We start from the raw sequence: 23315 nt of genomic DNA on the forward strand, positions 1-23315 counted from the left end.
TGGAAGGTCTCAGAAGCAGCCTCAGAACCAAGTTTTCTCTGACTTTCTCCTGCCCTGTCTCTTGCCCACACCCCCACCAGTCAAAGAAACCAGAATTCCTCTTTCTCAAGATAGGACATAGATAGAATTTCTTTTCCCTGAAGGATGCCATAAAGCTTTAACATATTACTCTAACGTTCCCCTGCCTTTCTATCTAGGAGCTGGTCATAAAGAAATTCTGACATACCCTTATCCAATACTGGGTCATAATAATCTCATTCCAGAGAAGTCCTGCCCCATATTTAGGAAGAAGAAATGCAACAACACAAACGAAAGAAGAATCTGAATAGACAAGACTTGCTAGTTTTCCCCACTCAATCCATTACTATTAGGATCATACACTTTTTGTCCAATCACATTTCTACATGCCTGTCCTTGCTTCACTGAACCTAAGCATAACATTAGATAGTTTTTCATGTATCTTTGGGTCTTTATTCTGAAAGGTCCTGTATCATGTAAAACTATGACTAAATAAAAATTTTAACTTGTTTGTTTGTTTGTTTATCTTTTGACATAGGGTATCAGCTGTGACCTTTATGATGGGAAGAAAAGGGATCATCCTCTTTCTGGCGCTATAATGTGTTCCACTGCACAGGGGTCATATATCTAGCAATGAGCCTTTTCCCAAAATCTACTTTTGGCAGAAAAGAAACTCAGTGCATCCATGGTTTCAACCTGGGAGCCTTACTACTTGTATTTTTTTTTAATTTGATGTAAAAACTATCATTGTTAGCATTCTTAACACATTGTTACTATTTCAAACATTAGAACTTCATTGAAATCTAATGTTATCAAATTTCTTTCTGAAACTGCATCTTTATTTTTATAATCTGACTCAAGTGAAAACAAGGCTCCATGTATAAATTTCTGATTCTAAAACCAGCATACAAAAATGCATTTTACTGGGGATACGTGTAGGGATGGCTGCAGTTCATTTTTAGTTTGTAAAAAAACAGGATGAAACTCTGTTCAATAATTAAAAATAACAGGTAATTTCTGAAAAGTTTCTAATTCATTATTTAACTTCATGAAAATAATGGAATCACATATAACATACAATGAGGACAACTATCATCAAGGTTAAGAGACGTACCTGTTTGTATCATAAGAAAAATTACTATGGCATTACTAAATGAATATGCACTTGTGGCAAGCTTTCAAATGTTTAACAGGTGACATTTAATAGTAAGGAGACAAAATGCTTAAATAGAAAGGAGCAGAAACACCTGGGCAGGTCTGCAAGTGTGGTCGTCTAGCATGCAATTGCATTTTCAACATAATTAGTTTAAATGAGCTTCTAAATTTGGGTGATGTATTGCACATGTAATTAAGATTTAATTAAAAATGTTCTGTAATAAATTGTTTTCCATTTCTGACAAATCACATTAGAGAGGTAGATTTTGATTTGGAAATAGTTTTTTTTTTAAAATGTGTTAATCATCTCAGCTGAAAATATGGGAATGGAAAAAAAAGTTCTGTTGAAAGTCGGTTAGGATTTAAAAAATAAAAGGTGAAGAATTTTTTTTTTCTATATTGCTGACTGAATCCAGGGGTGCTCTAGCACTGAGCTACATCCCTCAACCCTTTTTTACTTTGAGACAGGGTCTAAGTAAGTGGCCCAAGCTAGCCTTCACCTTGCCACCCTCCTGCCTCAGCCTCCCAAATAGCTGGGATCACAGGAGTGCACCAGTTTCTCTATAGTTTAGCTGAAGAAAATGCTGAAACACTTTTACATTTATAAACAGCAACATTCTACATATAAACCATATTTATTTTTTAATTTCTGTAAGATACATAGTATAGAACTTTACATTTATTATAAAAACTATTACACAGTAAGTGTAGCCTGCTAATAATAATAATAAAAAAAAACTCAATAAGGCTTTGCACTAACCTGCTAAATCCTGCAACAGAGATGAAGCCTCTATTGCCAGTCCAAGATAAATTAAGCCACTGGACAAGGGTACATCGAGCCTGCAGAAACTCCAGAGAAGTGTCATTTAGCTTTGCCCAGTATGGCTGCAGATTGAGGTGGATATACTGTAGAGGATCACAACAATGCTGGTGTAGCAGTTTGCAGGTTTGTGCTAATCTACACAGGTCTGGTAGTGTAAGATGATTCAGAATCAGTTGAATAAGCTACCCAAAACAGAGAAACCAAGTTCATCAAGAGTGAAAACGAGTAAGATTATTTTATTAAACATATAATGTGGCCTAATAATAAACAGTATCACATTTTATAACAACATTTTCATATAGCAAATAAATCAACAATTAACAAAATTATCCAAATAGAAAAAAAATACACACAGATAAATATACTGTATTTCAAAAATGTTTAAATATTCAGCTCATGCTGACAAATCTTCTTCCTTAGGGTACAAAGATACATTTTGGTGATCTGTTGACTAATACAATTTTTTATAGACTCGGCATTTACTACATGCCAAACACTGGTGATAGAAAACAAAAAAGTTCTCATTCTCAGAGTGCTACAGTCCAGTGGGGGTACTAGTAAGTACAAGGATGTACTTTAATAGCATTGATAGAAAGCAACATAGAATACTACTAGAGCCTAACACAAGACACACACCTAATTCCAAAGTAAAAGTACTTGTGCCAGGAGGACTCAGCTTTAAAGGGAGAGGGGCAAACTAGGTGAAAATAGTGTTAAGGACACAGTTACACAGAGCCTCACAGAGGAGCTTAGATTTATTCTGACAAAAGGCAAGGGAGACAGGAAGAACAACAAACCAAGGAACTAATGTAGAATTCCAGGAAAAAGAAAAGAGGGCACTTAAAGCAGCAAGGATGGAGTAGTGAACATACATAAAAATAAGCCACACGGAATCAAAAAGATCTTTTTCTCTCATTATCTCCTTGAACTAATCCGAGATTTGTTTTTTCTTAATGAACAATTGGGGGCTTTTAAACTAGTTTACAAAGAACAACTGCTTAAATAGCTTATACTGAACCAAGAATCATAAATAATTGCTAAATGTTCAAATTTTATTTAGATGAGGACTGTTTTTTAAAATTTAATGCAGGGCATTTAATAATTTTTTTTATAATTATACTCCGTAATATAAATCATCTTTTTTCAATTTACTATCTAGGTTCAGTATAAATTTTAGGTAAGAATTTCTCTTTTTTTTGGCAAAAACACTACAAAATACAGAGTAACAATAGTATGATCTTTAAAAGAACATATATAATATAATGCGATATATTTATTAATCATCTGATGCTCATAAAGTTTGGGGTATTCTTGCTATTTACTTTTAACATCTGAACTAGGCTTTAAAAATAATGTTAGGATATATGTATGTTTATTCTGAAGATAGGGAAAGAGAAGGAAAATAATAATTTGTCCAAAAGCTGACAAAGATTATCTGCTTGGTCAAAAACTTAGTTAGGCTTCTAGACCTTCTAGGCTCCCTTGTGCACTTCGTTATCAAAATCCAGTTCCAGCAAAAAGCTTTAGGATTCCTCCTAAGTTAGTTTAGCAAGAATGTTCACCCTTTACCATCCCCCGGGGAATGCCTGATTACCTATCTCTAGGATGAATCCTTTCATTCAGTTTAGTCCAAATCCCCCCTTTCTCCTGATGTTTCTTCTTAGTAATTTTTCCATCAACTCACCCTCAACATGCTGATTGGCTATAAATTCCCACTTACCCCATTAGGTATTTGCCGCTAGCCCAATCTCTCTCTCCCACTGCAAAATTTCACTGCTGTGGTTCCTATCCCTACCACAACTGCATTTTCTTTAGCAAATCTCATCAATGAGATAACCCTGTTGACATGTAAAAGATGAATTAACAAAAATTCTGGTAAAAAAATCAGAAAATCCAAACACTGAAGAAAAATAGAAAATGACAAGTTTCTCCCTCTCTAAGGTCAATTCTAACAATTCTCTCCCCAGAAATAAGCACTGTTAACGTTTTTTCTGACATCTTCCAGATAAATGTGTATGAAATTGTATTCTTGGATATGCACTAAAGGAATGATATGATATATACTGTTCAGCACTTTGCTTTTCTAATTTCATGATACATACTATAGATGGTTCTTCATCTGCACAAACAGGTCCACCTCATTCCATTTCATAGATGTGACATAATAATTCAACTGGTTTCTTATTGATGGATTTCTTGATTTTCTCTCATTACAAATTATATTGCAATATCATTATGTGTTACATTATGTATGTATGTTCATCTTAGTAAACTTTGAAAATTTATTGTTAGGGTAAATTACATGCATTTAGAAGTTTTGATATAAGGACAAACTGCCCTTGTAAATGTTTACATCACTTTATATATCCACAGTGTTAAAAAAAACCCATTCACCTACTTCATAGACAGCGCTGTATCAAAACAAGAAAGTATGGGATTACTTTTGTGGTTTCTTCTTATCTTCTTTCTTCTTTTTTTTTTTTTTCCAAGTGAGCTGCTAATGTTTACTTCTTTCCTCTTAATATATTTCTGGACTCTATTCTGTTTCATATATCTATCCATTATTTCTTCCATTTCAATAACCCTCAAGGTAAAATAAGTTTTCTTCTAAATTTCTGAAAGTGTATGTGTTGAACCAGGCATGGTGGTGCACGCCTGTAATCCCAGCGGCTCAGGAGGCTGAGGCTGAAGGATCAGGAGTTCAAACCCAGCCTCAGCAAAAGTGAGGTGCTAAGCAACTCACTGAGACCCTTTTTCTCTAAATAAAATACAAAAAATAGGTCTAGGGATGTGGCTCGATAGTCGAGTGCCTTTGAGTTCAATCCCTAGTACCTACCAAAAAAAAAAAAAGTGTATATGTTAGACAATGGAGTTTTATTCAGCCATAAATAAAAATGAAATTATGTCATTTGCAGGAAAGTAATGGGATTTGAGAATATTATGTTAAGTAAAATAAGACAAATTCAGAAAGTCATGGGTCAAATTTTTTTCCTTACATGTGGATATATAATAGGATATGTAATAGGACAATTGGTATTTCTCAATTTCATAGCCATTAACTAATATGTATATTTTATATAAAAGTATGATGTGTGACTATAAGGATCAGGCACTGGAGTTAAAAAGAGAAGTAGGTATGGCTTAGGTGAGGGGGTTGAGGACTACTCTTTTTCATAAAAGCATTGCTTTTTTGCAGGTATCTCTGTCCTTACATTAAGTGTATGATTAATTTCAATAAAAACTAAATAGTATGTTTTAAATTATTAAAATGTAGAATACCAAATCCTACCTATGAAAATGTGAACAAGGATCAGAAGATATTGACTAATAAGTACATTGATTTACAGAAAAAAAATAGGACAATTGGCTATTATGATTCAAACTTTTGGGAGTTTCTAATTCTAGTCTTTGCAGCATTCTCAGAATGTTATATAGTTCTATTAGTGGCTGATACTGATATCTTCTGAATTAGGGGTGGTGCATTTCTTTGTTACCTTGATTTACTTTACAAGCCAAATGTACTTTTCTTCTAGTTACACTAATATAGTTTATTATAACTCCATTACTAGAAGATAGCAAAACTGGTGCTGCATCACCACAACTGGGACCACCAACTAGAATTGGGTATTGGCTCCAAGCTAAATATACTTCTTTTTCTAATCTCTTCAATGTATGTGTTGGCATACACTAGATCATTTGGTTGCAAATGAAAATCAGGACTAATACCCCTCTATCATTCTTCTTTTCTGGAATTTTCCTAATTATTTTCATATTTCTTAGGTGAATTTTTCAATTTAACAATTTGCATTTTAATTTGGACTTGGTTAAACACACAGTTACTTTAAAGAAAACTGACATTTCTGCTTTATTGTATCTTTCTACTTGAGAGCATGCTATGACTCATCATTAAATGATCTATTTGTTCCTAGAGTTCCTACTGCAATTGATTTGTCTATTAACTTTGTAACCTGCTAATGTACTCATTGTTCTTAACAGTTTTTTGGTCTATTCTCCTGTGTTTTAGACATATAAACATTTTCTCTGCAAATGATTTTCCAAAAATTATGCCTTTTATTTCTTTCTCATGTCTACCAGCTCTGGCTAATACTTCTGCAATAATGTTAAATTACATTGCTATTCATGGCTTTAATTCAAATGTGAGCCATGAAAGTTCAGCATATATATAATTCCCAATTTCTTTACTAACTGCATCTTAAAAAGTAAAAAGAAATAGTTTCACTTTAGTTTATGTATGTTATGGTTCAGATGTGTGTCCCCAAAAAGCCCATGTGTGAAACAATGCAAGAAGGTTTAAAAGTAAAATGATTGGGAAATGAGAGTCTTAACCCAATCGGTGAATTAATCCTCTAGCAAGGTTTAACTGAGTGGTACTGAAAGCAGGTAGGGTGTGGTTGGAGGAGGTGGGTCATTCGGGGCATGTCTTTGGGGTTTATATTTTGTCGTGTGAGGAGAGTTCTCTCTGTTTCTGATCATGTCCTGAGTCCCTTTCCTCCACCACATTCTTCAGCCATGGTGTTTGGTATCATTTCTGGCCCTGAGGAATGAAATCAGCCATCTTTGGACTGAGACCTCTGAAATTGTAAACCCCCAAATAAACTTTTCCTCTTCTAATTGTTTTTATCAGGTCTTTTAGTCACAGCAGCAAAAAAGCTGACTAAAACAAAACTATCACTTTACCATGTAATCAACATAAAAATTACTACTGAGATATTGCACATTCTTTTTTTTTCCAAAGTGGGTCTTTAAAATCCTGTGTGTTATTTTACACTTTAGCACATTTCAATTCATACTAGTCACATTTCAAGTGCTCAATAGTACATATGGCTGGTGGCTACCATATTGAACAATGCATTTCTACTGTTTGATAATTAAATGTGATATTAGTTCTTGGTTTATGATAGTTGTTAGTAGATAATTGGTAAGACAGCTTAATAAAATATGTACAATTTAAAATAAATGGTTAAAATATGATTATCTATTTAGCTGTCACTTATCAACTGGTTTACACATCTACTGAAATGATCTTAAGATTCTTCTCCTTTTAACCTAGTACTATGGTATTAGTACATAAACCCTCTAACATGAAAACACCCTCAAATTTCAGGAACAAATCTCAAATGATTTTCTGGTATTATCCTTTTAAAACAATTCAACTTCCTTTAAGTTACTCATATATGTAAAATCGGTCTGATAGTTTTCTTTTTGTGTGCTATCTTAATTAATGTTACCCTAGCTTCACACAAGAGTTGAAAATGTCTTCTTTATACTATGAAACAGAGTTTAAATAATACAAGAATTGTCTGTCTCATAAATGTTTGAAAGAAAACTACAAGTAATCTGAGCTTGACAACAGTAATAATTTGAAATCTGTAGAATTAACTCAAATTGTTTCAGTTATTATAGAATTTTTAAGCAGCTAGTACAGAGAAATCCTGTATCAGAAGATAAATAATTTACTTTTTCCAGATGGTTACTTTAAAAACTCCCAGAAACTTTTGGCGTAGTTCCAAAGAAAAAGCACTGTATTAAAGGGTATATATTATATGAAAACATTCTGATACTGAATATTAAATTTTAAGCAAATATTAAAATATAAAAAGAATAAAGAGTCATTAAAACCATGACAATGACAATGTGAAAGAGCAGTTTTGATTTTGATTAAATAAAAGATATAGGGTTTAGGTCTACAAGACAATATTCATTAATCACTACTCACCTAATATATACTGTCTGTCAAAATGTGTTTTTTTTGGCATGGAGGGGATCCTAGTATAAAGTATATTTGTATAACACAATGAAGACAGGAAGTGACACATTGAGCAGAACTCCCAAAACACACCTAATCTCATTCACTGTACTCTGCAGTATTAACTCTTGATATGGTACTCTGCTTTCATCAAAGCTAATCAATGTCCTTCCAAGAATATCAATTCTATCGCCTGTTTTCTTCCACAGAGACTACATGTGGGAACAAATATGGTAACATTCCTCTCATTCATCACCCTATAATAATGGCTCCATTAAATTGATCATGGTAAAATACTATATTGAAGTTCTCCCAATGACCAAAACTAATGAGCACTTGAAACAACCCTCTACAGTTTTATGGCTTCCAGACATTTTCAACTTCTTAATGGTTTGGTTTAAGACTCTCTCATCTTTATCCCAAGTCCCTTTTCTAGCTTATTTTCCTCTATGGAACTCTTGGATGTCTTAATTAATGTTACCCAGAATTCTACTCCTGGCTCTTTATTCAAACTTCACAGTGTTTCACTTGTCAACTTCATCTACCATGGTGCCCCTCTATTTAGATGTGACTTGTTCAAATGTAAACTCAGACATTCCTGATGAGTTTCCAACTCAAATAGCAAGTGCCCACTATTCTCCACAAACAAGTCTGCTTTGATGAATCATAGGCACCTTCCTACCTTCATCTACTATTTAAAAATTAATGGCATGTCTGCCCACCATGTCATTCCAACTTGGAACCTAAAAGTCCCGCTGATGTTTTTCATCTCCACATTCACCAGTTACTTTTGATTACAACCTTTGAACTTCTGAAATATTTCTCCCACCTAATGTCTTCTTCAAACATTCCAACTTGGAAGGCTTCATAATTTCTTTCTAAATTATTGCAGTAGCTTCCTAACTGGGACCTCTGCCTCCCACCCTAACTTCCTATTGATCTATTCTCCATTCACCAGATTAATCTAAGACATAAATCTCATTTTACAATCCTCCTCCTTAAAGTAAACAAACCTTCAATGTTCACAATCATTTTTTATGCCATAAACCATATGAAAGACAAATTCAAATGAACCCAAAACATCTGGATAATTATTCTAATTATGGGCCAAAGCATATGAAAAAAGGCTTGAATACTATGGATAATTTCTGGAATATTAACTATTGTTCCACATCTTTCCCTCCCACTTAAAGACAGCATAAGAATAACAAAAGAAAGTATTCAATTATAATCGTGAATCTGCTCTAATATTTTAGCAAAAGTAAATTATTTATAAAATCTAAAGTATTTGATTTCCCGAACTACCTTTGTATAAACCAGAATAAGACAGTACCCTGAAGACCACTGGGTAAAGGGTTAAAATGCAAATCTGCTGGTAAAACCCAGAGGCAAAACCTACTCTATAGTACAGCAGAGTAGGATGTGCACTGCCAAGGCTAGGGTGTCCCAATCATTGTCGTCCATGTGAATGGAGATGTACACTGCAACAGCCCTAAGCCTCCATCTAATTTCATGCAGTCTCTGCAGTCAAATCTGATGTTTCAGCCATGCTGAAGTACTGGAATTTCCAATCAAGTCACAAAGTTTCACTTCTCACCTTTCTATATTCTTTTCTCTCTGCCTAAGGTTTCCCTCTGTTTCCATTTAAATGCTATATGTCAAGCATTTTATTAGGCCTGAATAAAGTTCAACAAACTGTTTAAAATATATTTACTGACTTTAAATTTCTATTTTCTAGTTTTAGAAAATGGGTAAAAATCAAAGAAGTGATTCATTCTCCTCCAGATAAACAGCTATCCCTGAGTCCTGAGGAGGAACACTCTCAGTATTTCACACTCCTCTCTCTCTGCCCCAATTCAACTCTGCTTCATCTTTCTTCCCTTCTCCCAAGAAGGTCTTATCCAATCTGTGAAGCTTCCTTTCCATAAAACAAGACTTGACCTTTGAACTCTTGACCTTAAATCATCTATGTCTAGCAATTTTAATAGCTACTTCACAGATACATCACAGTATTTTAGCCATAAAATATTATACAGACATTATAACTACTGTTAGGTATTCAAGAGACTGCCTTATTGCTCCATGCAAGTTAAGCTTCCTATGTTACTACAGTGAAATTTTAAATACCAACATTTTGGAAGGGGGATATACAGGTTGGTTAAAATTTAAGACTAGGACTGGGGATATGCTTCAGTTGGTAGAGTGCTTGCCTCCTATGCACAAGGCCCTGGGTTCAATCCCCAGCACCAAAAAAAAAAAAAAAAAAAAAAAAATTGGGTCTATAAATTTTTCTTAAAAAAACTGATTATATCATTTTTAGGAATACACTGTTTTTTTTGTAGAGGTCTAAATGCCTGGCCCCACTCTCGCTGCCAAGGATATTTGGAAACAGGTGGAAAAAGGTTTTAGTGTCACATTGCTGGGAAATACTTACTGGCATTTGATACCTGGGACCCAGGGATGCTAAATATCCTACACAACTGTTCCTCTGTAAGTACACTGAAAAAAGATTTCAAACAAGATACAAAAAAAAAAAAAAAAAGTATTTCCAGGAGAAGGCACTCTGGACCTGCCTAGACCAAAATTTAGAGCTAGAAGAATATATACCAGAGTTAGTATGGAAGAACAAGTGATACTTAGGAAAGCTCTGGACTATTAAATGGTATAAACATTCATCTCACAATCATTATTTCTCTTATCTTTAATGTAACTCATATAAAACTGCACATACTGCCCATACTTATAATGTATAATTGTGAATTAGAGTATAACTTATTTTTCTTATTATTGGCTTGTGTATTTGGCTATTGCTATTTAATGATATAACAACACATACTTAATAGTTTATCCAGAATTACTGAAGTTAATCCAAAAGAAGTAGCAAAATTACTTTTTTGTCTAGTTTTTCCAAAACTAAAATATGCAACACATCGGAATACTCCCTTACCTATTATGCTTCCAATTCCTCTGATAGCTAGCAAAATAAACAGTAACTTCCAAACATTTAAAGATGTATACTGTTGTTTCTAATATTGCTACTGAACATTTTTGGCTTACCTCATATGGTAATTTATCAAAATATCCATTATTTGACCCTTCCTTGAGGGAAGTACTGCTAAATTTTTTGTTAAGATTGTCCATTCCACAACCATCCTCTTCTTCGTAGTCATCATCTTCTAGATCATTCATGTCAATAAGTGAAGTCTTGAGAGAAAGCACTGGCTTGTCCTTCATACCATGTAGCACAACTGCATCTAATTCAGTGTAATAATCCAGAAGAGAACTATTTATTTCCAGTCGAATAAGATTTGTGGGAAAATTTATCTGCTTAATACAAGGTTTAAACTGGCGAGCCTGGGAAGCATTCACCTTCGTAGGTCTCTCTGACCAAAGAATCTCCCATCTGCCAAAGAAAGAAACTTCCCTATAATACAGTTTAGAATGAGATTACAGCCCCATGCCCCATCTTAAGATTACAGCCCCATGCCCAATATACCACAGAGGGAAACATGTCAAGTAAGGTGAATAGAATCAAACACAAGAATTGTTTCCAGGATATGAAAAAAAAAAATAAAAGCTAAATGTCATACATATAATTAAATTATTTTTATAAAAACACCAAAGTTCTTTTTATTCCTTTGCAGATTTCACATTGATCAACTTAAAGACTAAACTTGGTAGAGGTAACTGAAGAATAGTACTCAGTTTTACAGAATAAGTGAATCCTAAGTAAGGATCAAGCACATAGGAAAATGCTGTCCTGTGTGCACTGCATCTCAAACCAACTGCAGGAACTACACCTTCATCTTGCCACACAAAGGTCTCTTTGTCCGGCATTCCATTCATGTTACTGGCCTCATACAAACTCAAAATGGTTTTTATCTTTGATTTTTCTCATTTTTTAATGCAGTCATAAGGTTTTACTAAAGTTTTCAGGAAATTCTTTTATATATGTCCTTCTCCAGAATTTTCATTTTTTCATATTTTTAGTCATTCTTTATCTCTGGTACCTAGCAAGTCCTGTTCCTCCAAATGAACTCCCACTTCCCAGGAAACTTAGTCACTACTTTTACACAGTAAATTATTTCTAACTTTGGGACTTTGCTCATGTTGTGTTCCCCCAATGAAATGCCCAACCTACCACTATTATTTGTCCATCTCTTCTTTAAAGCTAATATTCTCATGTATCATAATTAACTACTTCTCTAATTATTGTTTTCTAATATAGCAGAGAAAATTTAAAACAATATAAAAATATTTTACAAACATTTTTTCCTCTATTTCTAATTGTTTACTTGGCTAGAAGAATTTTTAATTTTATATTGAAAAATAAAGAATATTTTAAAGTCTCTCAGTAAACACTACAGACTGCTTTAAAAAAAGCTACACCAATATATATAAACATGACCACTAAAAGCACTATCTACTTTTTAAAATAATCTCTAATTTCATAGTGAGTCACACCTCCTTAGGAATATAATTTATAATTCACTGATTATTAATAGAACTTCAAATGTTTTTATATATAAAATGTTTTTATATATAAAAACATGAGATTTTTTTAACCCCTAATAAACTATTGGTTCATTAACCCAATAACCTACTGAAATCTAAGAAAAAAAGAAGTAGCAAAAAACTACGAGACACATAAGAAGCTGAAGTAGATAAAAGTCACTGACATATAGGTATCCTAATGGCCTTTAGGTCAACAAGATCATACAGCTCTAATCTTGGAAGAATGGAAAAAGGAGATATGGTAATTTCTACCTATAGGAATAAACATGTAAGACAGATGCTCTCTGGAAATTCTTTCTTTTTTAAATTTATTTTTTAGTTTTAAACATTTTTATTAATATGTATTAATTATACATATTAACGGGATTCAGTATGATATTTCCAAATATGCATGTTGCATATACCAATAAAATCCAATGTCCCTTTTCCACCCTCACCCTTAACACCCTTCCCAATCTCTAGTAATCACTATTCAACTTCCAGGTTGACTTTTTTTAGCTTCCACATATGACAGAGAACATGCAACACCTGTCTTTTTGTGTCTGTCTTATTTTACTTAATATAATGTCTTCTAGTTCTACCCATTTTGCTACAAATGACAGGATTTTAATTCTTTTTATGGCTGAATAATACTCCATTGTTTGTATATTCCAGATTTTCTTTATCCATTCATCCATTGATGGGCACCTAGGCTGACTCCACATCTTAGACATTATGAATAGGGTCACAACAAACATGGATATGCAGGTGTCTCTCTGGTATGCTGACATCATTTTCTTTGGATGTATTCCCAGAAGTGGAATACTCAGTGGGAATTCTAGTAAACATCACCAAGAGAATCAGAAACTACAGAATAGTTCACTATTCTGTAGAAACTTACACATTTTCTAGAACCTTTAAAATCATTCCATATTCATTATTTTTGCAGATTCTCTCCTGAAAATCAGTAATAAAATACATCAAATATAAAGAGCCTCTATTTGTATTCAGAGACAACATCTCAGTCCATCTCTATTTGGAAACTAACAAAATGCCATTCTGTGTGAAGGACCTGGTTAATTCTAACTTAAATGAAAAAAATCGTGTTTCTTGGGCCCACAAAGTCAAGGGCACTAATCTACGGTAAATTTGTGAAACTGTTGATTAAGCAACTCTCTTTGGCTACCAATTCTATGACATCCTTTCTTTTCCCTTTCTCCTCCTCCTCCTCCTCTTCCTCATTCATGGTACTAGGGCCTCATGTGTACTAGGCAAGTGCTCTACCACTGAGCCCTTTCTTTCTTTCTTTGAGACAGGGTAACACTAAATAGTCTACACTGTCCCCAAATTTGCCATTATCCTGTCTCAGCATCCTAAGTTGCTGGGATTATAGGTATGTGCCTCCACACCAGCTCTCCCTGCTTCTTAAACTTCATTATCCAGTTAAAGTTCTTTTAGTGCTTAAAAAACCCACACCAAAATAAATTTCATCTCCAAATTATGTAATTCCAATCAGTTTCTTTAATATGACTTCAACTTGTCATTTTCTCCCTCCCCTTTTCCCTGTGTCTCTTCCAAATTGTAACCCTGAGCTAGCATATTTGTGACTCCTGCACTAGCATCTATTAAGTCCTTATCAGGACACTCAATACTGCCTCTTTTCTTTTTCTCTTAATAATGGCACTAAGCAAGAAGTAGAAAAGACTGAGATCTGGTAGAACTACCTATAACTTTTCTATTTCATTGGCTGAACAAAGAAATGCAATCAGATGAAATCATTAAAAGACTGCTTTTAGATTCTGAATGTTTGGGACTGTAAGAAATCCATTTTCTACAAATAAATTTCGGAGTTATTCCAAACATACGTGTTTGCTAACTCCTAAGATAGGAATAAAATTGTGTGCTCAATTAATGTGATAGGAAACACAATCCAATGATTTCTATGCAGTATTGCATGATGGAGTTTTCTATGAATAAATGTTAAAAGGGAGAGGGCTGGGATTGTGGCTCTGCAGTAGCTCTCTCTCTCGCCTAGGCATGTGAGATGCGCTGGTTCAATCCTCAGCACCCCCATAAAAATAAATAAATAAAATAAAGGTATTGTATTCAACTACAACTAAAAAATATTTTAAAAAATGTGAAAAGGGAAAGTATATTGATATATACAAACAAGCATACATGCATGCAAGCACAAATATTCTTGTAAAATCGCTAACTGTTCTTTTTTCAAGATCTGATTGTACTGATTTCTTGGTATATACTAAGGTTTCTTTTATGAAAATGATTGTGATGATAAATGATGTTAGTATTTCACATGTCTTTTAAATGTCTGCTTATTCAGCAAAGCAATAATCTGACAATTCAACATGAGTTCTCTAATCTTTACAACCATTATTTTGTTTATTAGTTTATTGCAGCTGACTCATCTCACTCATGCTCCACTTAGATTCCTTGGTAGTCCTTGTGCTTATCCTCTAGATAGGACTGATTCACCCTTTGTCACTTATACCTTTAAGCCTATTCACAGAGCTTCCTTGGGTTCCTGGGGTCTCTTCCTCTAGAGCATGTCAAGTGCCCAAAGATTTTTTAGTTCATTTGTTCATCGCTCCAGCCCATGCCAAAGATTGACTGATGCAGATGGACTGGTGCAGGAGACCGAAAATTCATCTAAAATTGCATCCTTCCTGACTTCCCCTTCTGTACTATGCTTTCTCCTTTCCTTACTGGTTTCCCCTACAGCACTTCTATAATAAACATCTGCGCAGAAACAGAAACCTCAAGATTAGCTTCTGGGAAACCACTAGTATAGATTTTAATATCTGTCTCATGCTTACAGACCCCATAGCTTATTCTTTACACTTTTGTTGGACTTTTCTCGCTTCTTCAAATACCATGATTTCACCTTCAATGTGCTCTCTCTCTACCTTTCTAAGTCACAGTGGAACCTCTCTTGATCCTCATTCTCAGTGAATTCACTTCCTCAGAGAAGCCTTGTCTGAAGCACATAGGTTAGGTTCTCCCCTCTGCCAACACGTTCCCTATGATCCCATGGTCCTCCTCTGAAGCACATAGGTTAGGTTCCCCCCTCTGCCAACACGTTCCCTATGATCCCATGGTCCTCCTCTGAAGCAACATAGGTTAGGTTCTCCCCTCTGCCAACACGTTCCCTATGATCCCATGGTCCTCTTGCAAGCAGGCCTGTGAGCCCAGAGAACAAGAGCCACCTTTGTCTGGCTCTGTTTTGTTCTCAGCACTGAACTGGCAGAGAGGGCATTCAATGAATGTTTGTCACGGTCTAAAGAAATTCACCAAAATGTCACTAAATCTGGGCAAAAGAATTATAGATATTTTTCCATGTATATATTCTTTTTTGTATTTTCTAACATTTTTTATAATGAAACATTTATTGATTTCATAATTAGTAAAATTTAAAAATGCATATTCTTATACTGCAATAATATATATTGGTCAGATTCCTTTTCTCTCAAAATTTAATGGTATTTTCTGAGGAATGGAGCTAAATATCAATAAAGAAAATCAGAAACTCATATGTAAATAATGTTCTAACTTTCATCACAAATGTGAACTAAAACTTTCAGGAACCCAAAACTGTGACTTATATTCAACTCGGCAGAAAACACACTACATGTTTCATAGATCTTATCCCCAAATTTGTTCAGCTTTTTAGAAAGAAATGTGGATAACTCTATAACAATGACAAAGTCCTAATAAAACAATTCTCACATAAGAAAATAACTGGTCCAAATTTCTACTTAATTTCCTTTTAGGAAAAAAAATGTACATTGGAAGATGTCAATTTCTGTCTTTTCTTTATTTCTTCTTTGTGAATGTATATGCATGTATAGTGGGGTGGGTAGTGGGGATTGAACCCAGAGACTTTTTATGACAGGGACTTGCTAAGTTGCCAAGGCTGGCCTTGAATTTGGAATCCTGTTGCCTCAGCCTCTAAAACTGCTAGAATTACAGGCACTTACACTCTGCCCAGTCTGTGTTTCTTTTTTAATAACTTATAAATTACACTGTACACAATGAATTATCAAAGTATACCTGAAAAGAACAAGTTAAAGATTATACCAGCAGTCTCCAACCTGAGTTGAGACTCTGTACTTGTTTTTTAGGAGGCTGTGAAGGTATTCCCTTAGAATTGAGGAGAGATACCAAGGGAGCAGCATGTCACAGGGTAGAAGCTGACCCTTGCCCCACTCCTCCTATTTGGTAACAGCTAGGGTTCTACATTTAATAGGTGCCCATGAACTATTCTCAGGATAGAATATTCTCTTAGGGGCAGGAATTTGTGTTTATTTTGTACTCTGATCACTGATTTATCCTCAATATCTGAAACAATGCTTAGCACATGGTAGACACTAAATTAATGAGTGAGTGAATTAACAATTATATAAAGATCTAAAAACTGGTAAGATCACAAGTAATAGAAAAATGAACAAATTACATGATCCGATAGTTTGAAAGAAAGCAAATATAAATGGTTCTTAAACAAATGAAAAGATATTTAACCTCAGAGATAATGTAAGGATTTTTACAATTGACATGAAATACAATTTCTAATCTATTAAGTTTCATGAATAATGAGATTTATCAACACACTCTGTGGGTGAAGTTTGACAATGCGACAACGCATGCACATTCACACACTGCCAATGAGAATATAAACAAGTACAAACCCTTTGGAGGGAAATCTGTTACTGTATTTCAAAATTACAAATGTGTATCTCTTTGGCCAAGCAACTCTTTCAGGAAACTCATCCCACAGATAGATATACATGCACACACCTAAAGTGACTTATGATTTTGTTATTCCCTGAGTTAATTTTTAAAATTATAAAATATTGGAAACAACTAAGTGCCCACTAATTATTGACAAGTTAATAAACTGGAGTACCTATATATTATGCACTACTTCCTGTTATAGGAAAGAATGAGGAAGGTCTCTCTGACTTATATGAACATAATCAATATATACTACTTAGTGAAACAAATAAGGTACAAAATAATATAAACAGTATGCTTATTTTTGTGAATAAAGAAAATAAAAATATATTTGTTTTTGCTTATATCTGCACAAAGAAACTCTGAAAAGATACAAAGAGAGGTGATAAAAGTGGTTTCTTTAGGAAGGGGTGAGTCCTGAGCACATGGAGAACAGGGTATGTGGAAGGCCACATTATGTACTTTCTAGGTTATTAACCTATGTGATTATTTCATCTAGTCAAATAATTATATTTTTAAAAATAAGAAGGATGAACCATAAAAAATGAGAGGAGCTGCTATGCAAATTAATGATGTAAATAAGATTGTAAAGAAAATTCAAGAATTTTTTAAAGCAACACTTACTTTTAAATCAAGATGCATGTTACAAATGCATCTACCTAAATCAAAGCTAATCTCCTAAAGATATCCTTTAAAGCATCACTCCTTAGGTCTATTTTGAGTTGTTCACGGTAATTAAAAGCAGTAACATAATGCGAGTTTGGAAATATTTTAGAAGTAATATTTTCTACTAACTTCTCAGATTGGTCCATACCACATCACTATTAGTTCAAATTGTGCTTTTCATTTATAAATTCTGTGTCATGCAAATGTCACAATCTATGAATATTATTATGTGAGGTACTTAGATAGAAAACATGCATTAAATCTTCCAAGCATGATCACTCTTCCCCACAGGAAATTCAGGACAATTTTCAAAATTAGATTTGTTCAAATTGCTTAAGATAATACTTTCAGTGGAAAAAACATCCTTGAACCATATAACTTAGGTCATTGAAACCGAGATTTACCTTACTTCAACTGGGGGACTTGGAGAATATGGATTTGCAGAACAAGCCAAAATTCTGATGACTGCTCCAGGATGATAGGTTTCCAGAACATGAACAGCTGTAGGATATACCTGTTGTTCAAACGTAAGTTCCACATAGTCTTGGCTCTGAAAATTAGGCGGTGTCCTCTTGAATGGCAAGGAAGCACTAGGACACTGATCCCACCACGTTCCATAAGTTCGAAACACAGCAGTCTGAGTAAAGTCACCAGAACTTGGGAATACATTTGGTACACCTGCCAAATTCCACATGGTATAGGACATACTATTCTCGCTTCCATAATGGGAACTGAAATCCACTACTTCTTTGGCATATTGGACCACCTCTGCATTGAGAGGGGAAGTCCGGCTGTTTGATTCTATAGTTCTATGGCTGTTCATCATTTCTCCTCTTGTAGCTGTCCTGGCTCGGCGCCGAAGGCACATATAATAAAACATAGTCAGAACTGTTAACATGGGAAAGACCGGTGACATCTAGATGTGAATTATGAAGCTTCAAAAGGTCAGGTGTCCTCAGTAAGATGCAAGAACTCTTTGAAGGATGTTCTAAAAAATGAATGGCTTGGTGAAGTAAAATAATTTAAATAAGCGGAAAAATGCATGGAGAAGTTAGCAGGCTTTACCCTAATGAAGTTTCCCAGAATGAAACTTTGAAAAATAAGTTTTAAACAAAAACTATGAATCTCCGATATTTCTTAGAAACTTAAATATTATAAATTTATCTTCTATTATGCTAAATGGAAAGCAAAACTGATGTTATAAGGCAATGGAAGATGTATAATCTAAAAGCCCAATTTTATATAAAATTATAACCACTGTTCAAGAAATACGAAGTCCTAGAGCTTTAAAAAATTATTTGTAATATGTGGCACACCACTAAAGTATAGCTATAAATTCAATCTTAGGCTCTGCCATAATTTCACATTTTTACAAAGGATTCCCTGTTGCTAATTATTATTCTCTTCCAAACATGCTTAGTACAGATTTCACATTATGGGAATATAGTTTTTGGAGCTGACAGTTAATTCAGACCAACTAAATTAACTGCCTTACACATCACAGATCACCAGACAGTGTTTAATTTATAACTCTTAGCATTATTTGTTAGGGCAGTCCTTGGCTGTCTAGCATCTGGTTTGTTGCCAGCTACTCTTAGAAATCACTCACCCCAGATAGAATGGTCACAGGATACACAAGGGAAATGTAGAAGCTGGCACTCATCCATGTGGCCTGAAATCTGCTTGCTGCTTTCAGGTACAAATGCTAAAATGTGACATTATTTTACCTGTAAGATAAGAGTTTTGGAAAACATTTTTATTTCCAAATCAGGAAGTCAAATATCCCCAAAAGATTATTACTATAAACAAGTAGCTACTTATTAAGACACAAGTCTTTCAAATGAAACAGAGTAAATTTTCCTAAACATTGTGGACAATTTTGAATTAGAGTCTTTTTCTTTTCTTTGAGTTTTTTGTTTGTTTTTTACATTTTAAAACAGACTATAATGAAAGTATGATAATGAACCCTATCTATACAGAGATTGCAAACTCATAGTTTTGCTTCAAACTATGTGAGCAGACATATTTTACTGGGGCCAAACTGTGTTTTTAAAAACTTGGTCTAGTTTAGCCCAGTGTGGTGGCACATGCCTGTAATCCCAGCAACTCAGGAAACTGGGGAAGGAGGATTGCAAGCTCAAGGCTAGCCTTAGCAAAATGGAAAGATTCTCAGTAACTTAGTAAGGCCTGTCTCAAAATAAAAAGTGAAAAATATTGGTGATGTAGTTAAGGGTAAAGCATTCCTGGATTGAATCCCCAGTAAAAAAACAAAACAAAACAAACAAACAAAAAAAACAATGTTTAGTTTATAACCTTTAACAATTCAGAAGACCTTGAAAGGCTAGCAGTCCCCCAAGGAATACTCTAGTTCCCAGCCAGCTCTACTTATAATTTATAACATATACCTGGCCCATGTTCCTCACTGAGTAGCAATCTCTTGTCAATATAAACAGAAAATCAAACACTTATTCTGGTACCTGTGAAGTCTTGAATTTAATTTCTCCTAAGTAAAGGAAGATGAATATACCAATTTCTTTAATAAAGCAATGTGTTAACCTTCCAAAACTTTAGCACTAAAACTGAAAAACATTACTTTCATTAAATGTCGCTCCCACTCAAAAATCAATGGCTTTTTCTGACATACAAGATACAATCTAATTTCCTTTTTTCATGTTTCAAGGCTTTCCTCAAGGTAGACAGATCTCTTTTTATCTAACCCAGAAAACCCAGTCAAGTTCTAACCACCGTTCATGTTTTACTCTAGGTTTTGACTGTACTATTGTTTCTTTTCCAATCATTTTATTCTACATTAGCAGTTTTACTCTCTGGAACTTCATTTGTATCAGACCTAGCTCTACTAAGGTCTATATTAGGAGTAAGCTTCTTGAAGGAAGAAAGTTGAAGATTTTCATATCTTAAAGTATTCAGCATACAGGAGACACAAAATGTTTGACACTGTTGATAGCAAAGTGATGAGCAAACAAAAAACATTATGAACCTAAAATAACTTAAAATTATGCAATGGTATCCTTTTGTGTCTTAATTCTAATAAGGTCTAAACACTGAGATGCTTGACAAAATATAATCAGTGAAACAGTAAATAAAGGGCTTGGCTTCAAATAAGTGCAGAAAATCAAAAAGAATACAAAATGGTGAAAAATGAAGAGGAACATCAAAGGGATGAAGATAATATTACTCATAGAATCAACTACTGGTCATCATGGTTGTAAGGGAACTTTCTAACACCCATGCAGGCATAGTGAAGTATGGAAGGACCTCATGAAGCTAAAACTCAGAAAGGATCACCCTAAAACCAGGACTTAAAGATACATTTACTGAGGGAAGCTCAAGTACACGTGGCATTGACTGAAGAAATGGAGAAGTCACCATGGGAAATCAGAACACTATTAGGCAGGTGCAAGCATAGTGTGGGCCTAAATTCACACTACCTTCATGATTTAAAAATCCCAACCCACCCCCTATCCAGAAAAAGAGAAAATGGTCTCTAACTAGTAGAACTTTAGGACCTGATGGGCATAAATGTGAAATCTCTAGGCAAGGATGTTTCTGCACAGAACAAACCAATCCCTTACTAAAAATGCATCACAGTAAATTATTTTAGGACCCTATGAAAATTAACCGTAATGAGGGCCAGACTCAATAAAGATTCCAAGAACAAGAAATACATTAGAACAACTAGAACAAAACTTTTTCTGAAAAAGAATAGCAAAGCATTCATTAAAATATAGTCGTGTGCCACACAATGATGTTTTGGTCAACCTAGACATCCTCAAGGAATTGACTATATGACCTTTGGACATCTCTTCTAACTTCACAACTAAACTCCTTCCAATTTCCTTTAAAAACCTGTGTTTATCAGTGAAACAGTTTATAAAACCTAAGAATTATCTGCAAAGTAAGATATCACCCTTCATGTGAACTTTCACAATCATTCTTAACAAAAAGACTGGGACAAATTTGTCAAATTTTGGTTACCCTACCAAGTCGTAAGTTTTATGACTATTTCTTGGCGAGATTTTACTATTAAAGATTATAGAATATCAAAATCAGCAAGACTGTCACATGGAAAACATTACTATTTATTTTTATCTTTTTATTTTAAAAAATGTTTTGCAGTGCTGGGGATCAAACCTAGGATCTTGTGCATGCTAGGCAAGCACCCTATCATTGAGCTAAATTTTGGCCTTGGCAGTACTATTTTAAACCTATTAAAGTTCAATAAAATTTTCATGGAAGCAATATATTAAAAAGTGAATTATAAACTATAAATATTACTAAACAGTCAAGCTTCTTCAGTGCAGAAATATAAAATGGATGATTTTTTTACAACCCTTAATAACGATCCTTAGTTATTTTTTGTGAAATAAACTAAAAATAATAAAAGAAATTTTTGAAAGAAAAAGTAATGTACAGTACACTAAAAAGGTATTATTTTATCCTTTTTTCATCAATGCTACTTAGATAATGTTATAGAAGTTAAATCCTGTTTTTTTGAAAGTAAACAAGGCAAAGAAACAAAAAAGAGAAATTATGCAAACTCTCTAACACCCTTCACCAATTCTAAACTTCTTTTCATTATGCTAAGATGACACATAAAAGTGTTTTGGGGTAGGGAAAGACATATGGAGAAAGAAAGGTAGCTTTCTCTACTTTTCTCTGGGAAATGAAGCTGAAAAGGGGAATAGAATCATTGTCTCAGGATTCACATGAGTAACAACGACCAAAGCAGAAGTCCAAACTGTCCATGTACTATATGGACTTTTGCCAAGAGATAGAGACAATTTGTGATAACTGATGAATATCCCATGCGGGCAATGAACCAAGTACAAAAGATACAATAATTATATTTTTTATGAGAATGAGATACAAAGACAAAATGATTTTTCCCTTATGGTGCAAATAAATAAATATTAACCTGGAAAACTAAATTTTCCAAAAGAATGATTATAAAATCTACGTTTTGGGAGTCATTCTCTTTTCTAGTCCATTCAAAAAGCTACTTCAATTTTAGAGACTCTTATGACACAAAAAATATTATTTTCCAAGTTTCAAGAAGGCTTTATCCAATCAATCACTTACTAACAATGAATATAAGCTGAGAAATTCTCCACGACACACTGAACTTTTATACTAGCATGATCAAGGAATACAAAACAACAGCCATTTTAATTTGTATCTTGAGACTTTCTTATTCCTTGGGAAACAACTTGCTTTATATGACATAATGTTATTATAATACAACTTTATTTTCAAACACATCTTTCATTTTATAAGATGCTTAACAAAGTTAAATAATACAATTACAGAGAAAGCAATAACAGTGGAAAAGAGAAATTAAGAGGTATAGACAAGGGAGAACATATGTTTACTACTGAGATTTGAAGTGAGATGGGGAGTCGATGAGGCGGAGAGAAGCAGGATGGCAGGAACTGCAGAGAAGACGGCTTGTGCTTTGACAGAGGGAAAAGGAGGAAAGAAGAGGACTTTTCATGAAATAAACAAAAAAGAGACAATAAACTGACCTAGAGTTAGAACAACACAAAGACTAGGTTGATTCTGTGATGAAAGAACCTGGAAAACAAGTTTAAAACTCAAAGGAAGATTCTCAACTTGAAGTGAAAA

At 34.0% G+C, this 23315-nt stretch overlaps 1 protein-coding gene and 1 long non-coding RNA gene across 3 annotated transcripts in view; one reads left to right on the forward strand and one right to left on the reverse strand.

Annotated features, from left to right (window-relative positions):
• LOC308648711 overlaps positions 1–23315 on the forward strand; it is a 627872-nt gene that overhangs the window by 147093 nt on the left and 457464 nt on the right. The gene's annotated exons all lie outside the window — the stretch shown is intronic.
• FBXL4 (F-box and leucine rich repeat protein 4) overlaps positions 1–23315 on the reverse strand; it is a 79888-nt gene that overhangs the window by 48213 nt on the left and 8360 nt on the right. Inside the window, exons 2-5 of one of the 2 annotated variants that reach the window (XM_081294742.1) lie at positions 19282–19399; positions 18077–18517; positions 10821–11166; positions 1934–2178 (exon numbers count right to left, since the gene is read on the reverse strand). In XM_081294742.1, the coding sequence (XP_081150868.1) occupies positions 1934–2178; positions 10821–11166; positions 18077–18498 (1013 nt within the window). In that variant the 5' untranslated portion in view covers positions 18499–18517; positions 19282–19399. Of the gene's footprint in view, positions 1–1933; positions 2179–10820; positions 11167–18076; positions 18661–19281; positions 19400–23315 lie in introns of both variants that reach the window. The other variant, XM_081294741.1, reaches the window with a different exon arrangement.

The sequence above is a fragment of the Spermophilus citellus genome, assembly GCF_964194105.1.
Source record: "Spermophilus citellus genome assembly, chromosome: 5".
Classification (NCBI taxonomy): domain Eukaryota; kingdom Metazoa; phylum Chordata; class Mammalia; order Rodentia; family Sciuridae; genus Spermophilus; species Spermophilus citellus.